Source organism: Oryzias melastigma, linkage group LG18 (genome assembly GCF_002922805.2).
Source record: "Oryzias melastigma strain HK-1 linkage group LG18, ASM292280v2, whole genome shotgun sequence".
Classification (NCBI taxonomy): domain Eukaryota; kingdom Metazoa; phylum Chordata; class Actinopteri; order Beloniformes; family Adrianichthyidae; genus Oryzias; species Oryzias melastigma.
In genome coordinates this window covers 16,928,363-16,938,278 of record NC_050529.1, presented here as the reverse complement: position 1 = coordinate 16,938,278, position 9,916 = coordinate 16,928,363, and the positions used below count along the sequence as shown (strand labels likewise).

Sequence of the window (9,916 nt, the reverse complement as noted above, 5' to 3'; positions counted from 1 at the left end):
TGTTTTTAACAACAAAATTGTATTAATAAAAATATATATTTCATCCTGTAAATCATTCTTTAAACAACATTGTAAAACGTTTAACTCTGAAGCAATTTCAGTTTTTTTTTTATTTTCTCTTCACTCTATTAACATTTTTAATAGATATTAGGCCAACTAAATATCTTCCAGGTTTTAACAGCAGAATCTTCTCTCCTGTGTGACAACATCATCTTGTTCAAAGTCAAACAGTAGATTTGTGTTGCAGACTCCTGCTGGGTGTGGTGGCGCGCGCCTGTAATCCAAGTTTCCTGGAGGCTGAGGCTGGAGGATGGTTGGAGCTCAGGAGCTCTGAGCTGCAGTGGACTATGCTGATCGGGTGTCTGCACTCAGTTCAGTATCGATATGGTCTTCCTGGGGGAGCCCGGGACAACCAGGTCGTCTAAGGAGGGGTGAATCGGCCCAGGTCGGAAACGGAGCAGGTCAAAGCCCACGTGCTGATCAAAAGTGGGATCGCACCTGAGAGTAGACGCTGCAGCACAGCAGGAGTTACTCATCCAGACCCAGCCTTTTAACACACTCTGTACTCTTCATCACAATAATCTGAAAACATGAACTCATCCAATGATTGACATGTTACAACATCTTTACTCTTTCTTTCTCTTATTTTCATTGAAAACATTGTTTTTTGTTGCATCAATATCACCCCCTGCTGGACAACACAAGCAACGACATCAAATGAACAATGACTAAAAATAACTGAAGGATTTTTTTGTTCATACTCACAAATATTATGACATTTGATGATAAAAATTTGAAGGAAAATTCTTTCCTTCATTAAATTAGGCATTATTTAGAGTTGTTAAGTGGTTGAATCAGTGTTTTGATGCAAATGAAGCTTAGAAATCTGCTTTGTAAACAGTAAAGTCTGTCTCCAGATCACAGCAGGTCTGTTATCCACTAGTTCCTTAGCTGCAGCTGAGAAGATGGTTTAGTATTTGATGGAGGATCTTCAATAGCCTTTATTGAATTTTTAGTCATTCTTATTGTTGCTTTTTATTATGCAATTAAACTGTAAATGCAAAGTCTGTTTTCAGTGATGGAATGACTTTTTCACTTCAGTGTTTGTTCTGTAAGCTAGTTCTGACATCAACTGATACTTTTTAATTTTAGAGGAAGTTTTCTTTTATCCGAATTCGTGTTTTAAGTATTCAGGATGGATGATAGAAAGTTTCAATTAACAAAATAATAATTTTAATATGATAACTGCAAATGACAGAAGACCCCTTTAACACAATGTTTTAAGCTTTCATATTATCCTGTAAATTCTATTTTATGGTTTTAAATATATTTTTTTATCGTTCTCTACATTCATGTTCCTTTAACTTCAACAATAATGTTCATATTATATCTGTACAAATATTACAAAAAGCCTGCTGCTTCTGTTGTCCAGCAGGGGGCGATGTTGAAACAAGAAAAAACAGTTTTTGAGCAAAAATAGAAGTTAGAAAGTGTAAAGATGCTGTAACATGAAAATTATTGGATGAGTTCATGTTTTCAGATTATTGTGATGAAGAGTACAGAGTGTGTTAAAAGGCTGGGTCTGGATGAGTAACTCCGGCTGTGCTGCAGCGTCTACTCTCAGGTGCGATCCCACTTTTGATCAGCACGTGGGCTTTGACCTGCTCCGTTTCCGACCTGGGCCGATTCACCCCTCCTTAGACGACCTGGTTGTCCCGGGCTCCCCCAGGAACACCATGTCGATACTGAACTGAGTGCAGACACCCGATCAGCATAGTCCACTGCAGCTCAGAGCTCCTGAGCTCCAACCATCCTCCAGCCTCAGCCTCCAGGAAACTTGGATTACAGGCGTGCGCCACCACACCCGGCAGGAGGCAGCAACACAAATCTACTGTTTGACTTTGAACAAGATGCTGCTGTCACACATGAGAGAAGATTCTGCTGTTAAAGCCTGACAAAGATTCAGTTAAATTATAATTTCATAATGAAGGAAAATTAAAGATACACAAATATATATTAACTAACTAACAAAATGTACAGCCCAAAATTTACAAGTTATGGTAATGGATTACATATAATAAAATATGATTTTTTTCCCCCACAATAAATTATCTTAAAAATAGAAAAATATGTTTTGGATGTAAAAGATGAAATGGAATCTATTATTTAATTTTTTATTAATAGTAGCTTTTTACTTTTATCTGACAAAAAATGATCCAATTGAATAAAAACATTAATAAAAACATGATAATTCTAAGTGACCATGCTGTTTTTAAATAATTGAAATTAATACATGCATAGTTGAATTACCCCCAAAAAACATGAAGTAAAAGCAAGAACTGTTGGATTTGGACCCAGGATCTCCTGTTTATGACACTTCTGACCCACTAAGATCCACCTGTTCAGTGTGACTTCTTTATATTTACAATGTGTTCATCTGTAGCTGCTGCTGTGATTGTAGTTAAAGCACCGTCAGAAAAGCTCTAACTCTACAAAGATTTATTTCAAAATAAAACTGATTTACATTATAGAGAGAGAGACTTCAGAAAGCTTTTAGAATTTAGTTTTTTTTAAAGCTCTCACAGTTTGTGAAGCTGCGGAAATGAGAATGTAGAGGATAACTAAAATAGACTTTAATACTGAAAATATATATTATTGGGACAAGCTCATTTAAAACACATAACGTCATATGTTAAAATGATCTTAGCTGATTGAGTGTTGAAGCATTAAAATTATTAACTTGAGATTTTTGCATTTTCTTCAGGATACATTTAATTTTTAAAGTAATTGTTCCATTATAAAATTTACCAACAAAACATAAAAAACAATGAACATTCACACTAAGAAGAGGTGTTCTGTTTTTATCAACGAAATTGTATTTATTAAAATTATACTTTAACCTGTAAATCATACTTTCGAGAACAATGTAAAACTTTGAACATTGAAACAATTTCTTCTTTTTTTCATTTTCTCTTCACTATGATAAAAATTTCAATAGAAATTAGGCCAACTAAATATCTTCCAGGTCTTAACAGTAGAATATGTTCTGCTGACAGCAGCATCTTGTTCAAAATCAAACAGTAGATTTGTGTTGCAGCCTCCTGCCGGGTGTGGTGGCGTGCGCCTGTAATCCAAGTTTCCTGGAGGCTGAGGGTGGAGGATGGTTGGAGCTCAGGAGCTCTGAGCTGCAGTGGACTATGCTGATCGGGTGTCTGCACTCAGTTCAGTATCGATATGGTGTTCCTGGGGGAGCCCGGGACAACCAGGTCGTCTAAGGAGGGGTGAATCGGCCCAGGTCGGAAACGGAGCAGGTCAAAGCCCACGTGCTGATCAAAAGTGGGATCGCACCTGAGAGTAGACGCTGCAGCACAGCCGGAGTTACTCATCCAGACCCAGCCTTTTAACACACTCTGTACTTTTCATCACAATAATCTGAAAACACGAACTCATACAATAATTTTCATGTTACAGCATCTTTACACTTTCTAACTTCTATTTTTGCTCAAAAACGTTTTTTTTTTCTTGTTGCAACATCGCCCCCTGCTGGACAATAGAAGCAGCAGGCTTTTTGTAATATTTGTACACAGAATATGAACATTATTGTTGAAGTTAAAGGAACATGAATGTAGAGAATATAGAATTTACAAGATAATATTAAAGTTTAAAGCATTGTGTTAAAGGTGTTTTCTGTCATTTGCAGTTATTGCATTAAAATTATTATTTTGTAAATTGACATTTTTTATCTTCCGTCTTGAATATTTTAAAAAAGAATTTGTATAGAAGAAAAACATCTTCTAAAATCACAAAATTAAAAAGTATCAGTTGATGTCAGAACTGGCTTACAGAACAAACACTAAAGTGAAAAAGTCATTCCATCACAGAAAACAGACTTTGCATTTACAGTTTAATTGCATTATAAAAAGCAACAAAAAGAATGACTAAAAATTCAATAAAGGCTATTGAAGATCCTCCATCAAATACTAAACCATCTTCTCAGCTGCAGCTGAGTAACTGGTGGATAACAGACCTGCTGTGATCTGGAGACAGACTTTACTGTTTACAAAGCAGATTTATTCGCTTCATTGGCATCAAAACACTGATTCAACCACTTAACAAATGCAAATAATGCTTAATTTAATGAAGGAAATAATTTTCCTTTTTTTTTTAATCATCAAATGTCCAAATAATATTTGTGAGAATGAACAAAAAAAATTCTTCAGTTATTTTTTGTCATTATTCGTTTGATGTTGTTGCTTGTGTGGTCCAGTAGGGGGGGATATTGATGCAACAAAGAACAATATTTTCAATGAAAATAAGAGTCAGAAAGTGTAAAGATGCTGTAACATGTCAATCACAGTAGGAGTTCGTGTGTTGTGATGAAGAGTACAGAGTGTGTTAAAAGGCTGGGTCTGGATGAGTAACTCCGGCTGTGCTGCAGCGTCTACTCTCAGGTGCGATCCCACTTTTGATCAGCACGTGGGCTTTGACCTGCTCCGTTTCCGACCTGGGCCGATTCACCCCTCCTTAGACGACCTGGTTGTCCCGGGCTCCCCCAGGAACACCATATCGATACTGAACTGAGTGCAGACACCCGATCAGCATAGTCCACTGCAGCTCAGAGCTCCTGAGCTCCAACCATCCTCCAGCCTCAGCCTCCAGGAAACTTGGATTACAGGCGCGCGCCACCACACCCGGCAGGAGGCTGCAACACAAATCTACTGTTTGACTTTGAACAAGATGCTGCTGTCACACAGGAGAGCAGATTCTGCTGTTAAAGCCTGACAGACATTCAGTTAAATTATAATTTAATATAGTTGAAGGAAATAAACAAATTAACTAAGTAACAAATCGTACAGCCCCAAATTTACAAGTTAGGGTAAAGGATGATTTACATATAATAAGACTATAAATTATCTTAAAAATAGAAAAGTCTGCTTTGGATGTAAAGGATCAAATGGAATCTATTATTTGACTTTTTATTAATAGTAGCTTTTTACTTTTATCTGACAAAAAAATTATAAAATTGAATAAAAAAAATAGGGAAAGTGTAATAATTTTAAGTGACCATGCCGTTTTTTTTTTAATAATTGAAATTAATAAATGCATAGTTGAATTACAAACACACACAACATTAAGTAAAAGCAAGAACTGCTGGATTTAGAATTTGGACCTCAGATCTTCTGCTTATGACACCTCTGACCTCTCAGTGTGACTTCATCATATTTACAATGTGTTCATCTGTACTGTAGCTGCTGCTGTAATTAAAGTAAGTCAGAAAAGCTCTAACTCTACAAAGATTTATTTTAAAATAAAACTGATTTACATTATAGAGAGAGAGAGTTCAGAAAGCTTTTAGAATTTAGCTTTTTTAAAGCTCTCACAGTTTGTGAAGCTGCAGCAATGTGACTGTAGAGGATAACTAAAATAGACTTTAATACTAACAAAATATATATTATTGGGACAAGATAATTCTAAAACATGTAACATCATGTGTTAAAATGATTGAGTGTTAAAGGATTAAAATTACTACCTTGAGATTTTCGCATTTTCTTCAGAATAAATTTCAAAGTAATCATTTCATTATAAAATTTGCCAACAAAACATAAAAAAACAATGATACTTCACACTAAGAAGAGATGTTTTGTTTTTAACAACAAAATTGTATTAATAAAAATTATATTTCATCCTGTTAATCATCCTTTAAACAACATTGTAAAACGTTTAACTCTGAAGCAATTTCAGTTTTTTTTTAATTTTCTCTTCACTATTTTAACATTTTCAATAGATATTAGGCCAACTAAATATCTTCCAGGTTTTAACAGCAGAATCTGCTCTCCTGTGTGACAGCAGCATCTTGTTCAAAGTCAAACAGTAGATTTGTGTTGCAGCCTCCTGCCGGGTGTGGTGGCGCGCGCCTGTAATCCAAGTTTCCTGGAGGCTGAGGCTGGAGGATGGTTGGAGCTCAGGAGCTCTGAGCTGCAGTGGACTATGCTGATCGGGTGTCTGCACTCAGTTCAGTATCGACATGGTGTTCCTGGGGGAGCCCGGGACAACCAGGTCGTCTAAGGAGGGGTGAATCGGCCCAGGTCGGAAACGGAGCAGGTCAAAGCCCACGTGCTGATCAAAAGTGGGATCGCACCTGAGAGTAGACGCTGCAGCACAGCCGGAGTTACTCATCCAGACCCAGCCTTTTAACACACTCTGTACTCTTCATCACAACACACGAACTCCTACTGTGATTGACATGTTACGTGTTTATTTTATTTTACAGTTTTCCTGACCCGCATCTGTTCTTTTCTTCAGGGTCTCTTTAGCACCCTCTGGTGGTCAACACTTAATTGTACAAACATGGCCGCCCCCATCAGGACGTTGTGCTGCTCAGGTGAGACAGAGGTTACTCAGAAAATTTAGAGTCTCTTTGGTTCATTTTAGTTTTATTTGTTGAAAATTGTGAGGTCTTCTGTTTGTCTACAAGCGTAGCTGAATGTAAATCAGGCATTATAACAAATTGCTAGGTTTTAATCTCAATGCTAACGCCGATGCTAATAATAGCTTTGGGCTACAAACAGCTCAAAGTAGAAAGAATGCAGGGTTATTATGACATTTGTTTGTTTGTTTTTTAGTGTTAAAGAACTCTAACAAATACTTCAGCACGACCTGTGGGGTCAGAGCTGGGGAGAAATGGAGACAAGAGTAAGTAACATTCTGCTAAACTCTTAACTTTGGTCTATTTTTAGTTGTTCTGCTGACAGAAATCTATAATTTAGGAGGTTTTCATGTTGGCCTGTTCAAAAAAACTTTTTAAAAAATGACTGCTTTGATATTGAAAATCAATATACTGCCAATTTCTATTTGAAAAACTATGGAATAATCTAGAGCATTAAATATAAAAAATAAAAACTAGCGTTACAGTTGAATTGAATGGTTTGTTTTGGTTTTTGCAGACATGGACTCTCTAGAAGCGGCACAGAATATGGACCTCTGACTGATCTGCCTGACTGGTCGTATGCAGGTATATTTTATAATTATTGTTTATTCTAATACTTTTAATCTACTCAATTGCACACATGGTAAGCAGTTTTGTTAGGCATTAAATGAATGTGTTCATTGTCGTGATATTGTTTAATGCAGCAATGAGGATAAGAAGCTGTCCACTGTGCTGGAAACATTTCCATTCTGGTGCTAATTTAAATTTTGATGGTTGCATTGTAGGTTGTTTAGAAAATGAGATATATTTAATTTCTGGGAAAACAGAAAATATCAATTTACTTTACCAGAAAAGTCTGAAGGTTATCATATACAGTTTAATTTATTTATTTGTATTGAATCTCTGCAATTTTCTTTTAGAGTAAAAACATAAACTCATAATATCAAATACCAAAATATAAATATCAAAGAGGACATTTTCTGTTTAAAATTATAAGAAGAACAAAAAACATAAAACAATCTTTATCAGATACGTATCAACCCATTCTTACAACTAATAAAGCATAAAAACCCACATATGTTATAAGGTAGGAAGGTAAATTCAAACATTCATACTATAAATCAAGTCTAAGAGGATACAGGTATTTAAAACTGTAGCCACAGTGACTTCTTGTGTTGTTATGGTCAAGTTAAACTGGGTTTGTGGTATTAAAAGAAGCCCATAAACACACTATTTTATTCTTTTTCAAACATTTTCAGTAAAAATATTTTTTCTTATTAAATACCAGTTTGAGTTACTTATTTTTTAAAATATTAAAATGTTCTTTTACCAGATTTTTTTTCACACAGGAAATATTTTTTGTGAATCCTTTTCATTCAGTTGTTAAGGATTTTTTAAACATGTGCCTTAAAATTCTGACATGCACGTAAGTTGTATATATATAAAAAAAAACCCTCATGTATATGGTTTTCCCTTCATGCAGAACTACGTTTGTCAGATTCTGATACTGTTTTGTTTTTTCTGCACAGATGGTCGTCCAGCACCTCCAATGAAGGGCCAGCTGAGAAGAAAACAAGAGCGAGAAGTTCTGGCGGTGAGGTTTCTCCACAAACGCCTGTTTTGTTGTTTGACGCTCCCTCCTTGCTCATGGAGTTTTTGTTCTCCTCAGAGACGGATTGTAATGCTGAACACAGAGATGGACCGAGGAATAGAGACCTGGAAGAAAAAGCAGGAAGAGGCCAAACGAATAGAGGAGCACAAAAAGTCTCTTTTACTCAAACCTAAAGGAAATCTTTTAGTGAAAAAATCGTGAAGTTTTTTTCATTTATCACAACTTTTTTTCCAGTTTTTGTTCTGGTGTTTAGTGGAAATTACCCCACTTCCACCCTTTCGGTTCAGCATATAAAACAGGTTGTCAGAAAAAAAAGTTATATTAGTTATTTTAAAATATTTGTCAAAACTTTTAAAAATTTCATTTTCTTGTTGAATATTTCTGCAATAAATTTAATTTTTGGCTTATTTTCTCTGTTTTCTTTTTTGTTAGGAAAGTCAACCTGCTTCCACTAGATGGCAGCATTTCACCTTCATAAACAAACTGTGCTTCAAACACCATTTTGTGAGGAGCTCATCTTTAAAATGTTTATTTTTCTTCATTTTTATGGCTGGTGGAGTCAGTCAGGAGGGAAGGCGTTGCAAAAGTAAAGTGACATCAATGTTTAAATTAGGTGCATGCTCAAGACTTACATTTTTAACTTATTGGGACCAAAATTAAGCTTTTTTTTCCTTTTATTTACAAAACATTCCAGTGGTGGTATTATCAAAGTCTGGTCCATTTTTTAGTGCTTGCCGAAAAAAAATAAAATAAAATGCATTAAACCTAAAATAAAAAAAACAAAACAAAAAACTGCTTCTTGGTTATTTGTCATAATTTCCTAACAGGAAGTGAGAATTTATATTAAAGAATAACTCAGTTTAAAAGGGAGATTTTTTTCTTAGAAATAATTTATCGTCTCATTCAGTTCATCTTTTACTAAAAAGCTGCCAGGCTAGCATTCTCAAAGCGGCTCTGTAAAGAGGAATAAGCTCAAGAAAAGCAGCAAAAATCTGCTGTAAATAAAATACACTTTTATACATGGAAAGGCGGCACCACTTTATAATGTTAACTTAAAAAAATAAAACATAAACACTCACTCTAAAAATAGAGGACACATAAAAACATTTAAACTCAGAAAATAATTTTAAAATTGATGCACAATTGAGTTTATGTTACCAAAATAAAGATATTCCTTTAAATTTATTCTTCACATAGAGATTCTCAATAAGCGATCGTTGGATTCTGAAAAGAAAACCACAGATGCACATTAGTCTGGGATCAAGAAGGAAAGAAAACTGTCTGGAAAAATCATTTGCAAGTGGAGAAGCTTAATGGCCATCTCCGCTCATTTTATAGCAAGTTAAGCTCAGTTGCAGACTGCAAGATGATTTAAAGGCGTCTCCAACAATCCCAGAACACTGCATCATGGGAGAAAGCTTCAGTGAAGCTCTAAACATTTATCCTCAAAAACATTTGACACATCTGATTATCGGTCTGAAACAGATTCAATCTGCTGTAGACAAAGAAAGGAACATTTTTTGGACACCAAGGTAAATCTGTTTATCTGAGGAAGCGTAATCCAGTTAAAGATGGAAATACTGCAGTTCTAATGTTTCATGAAAAGCACTGAATAGCCTTCGCCCAAAATGAGGAGCTGCATGTGACAAATCCATGAAAAAAAACAAATTTTTCAAAATGGCAGCCTTTCTATTATTTTTATCTCCTTAGAAACCATATTATTTTTTGGTTGCCTGGAGGTGACGAACAGGTCTATGTAATTTTTAGAAAAATCTACAAAAGTAAATTTTAGGATTTCCTTGGAGAAAGAGTTTTTTTGTTAACCACACCCTCACTTTTAAAATGTTTACATCAAATGTCATATTATTTTGTGCAGC

The 9,916-nt window shown here is 35.3% G+C and overlaps 1 protein-coding gene across 1 annotated transcript; it reads left to right on the top strand.

Annotated features, from left to right (window-relative positions):
- Nucleotides 1-6,224: 6,224 nt before the first annotated feature.
- mrpl52 (mitochondrial ribosomal protein L52) lies at nt 6,225-8,446 on the top strand. Its single transcript, XM_024288188.2, has 5 exons — nt 6,225-6,382; nt 6,624-6,693; nt 6,945-7,012; nt 7,957-8,021; nt 8,097-8,446. The coding sequence occupies exons 1-5, from the start codon at nt 6,349-6,351 to the stop codon at nt 8,238-8,240; spliced, it is 381 nt and encodes a 126-aa protein (XP_024143956.1). The 5' UTR covers nt 6,225-6,348; the 3' UTR covers nt 8,241-8,446.
- Nucleotides 8,447-9,916: the final 1,470 nt, after the last annotated feature.

Excerpts from the sequence above, each read along its gene's own strand:
- mrpl52 (XM_024288188.2), top strand. The coding sequence starts at position 6,349 with ATGGCCGCCCCCATCAGGACGTTGTGCTGCTCAG. Across the intron at positions 6,383-6,623 it reads CAGGACGTTGTGCTGCTCAG|TGTTAAAGAACTCTAACAAA; the intron begins GTGAGACAGAGG and ends TTTGTTTTTTAG. Across the intron at positions 6,694-6,944 it reads GGGGAGAAATGGAGACAAGA|ACATGGACTCTCTAGAAGCG; the intron begins GTAAGTAACATT and ends TGGTTTTTGCAG.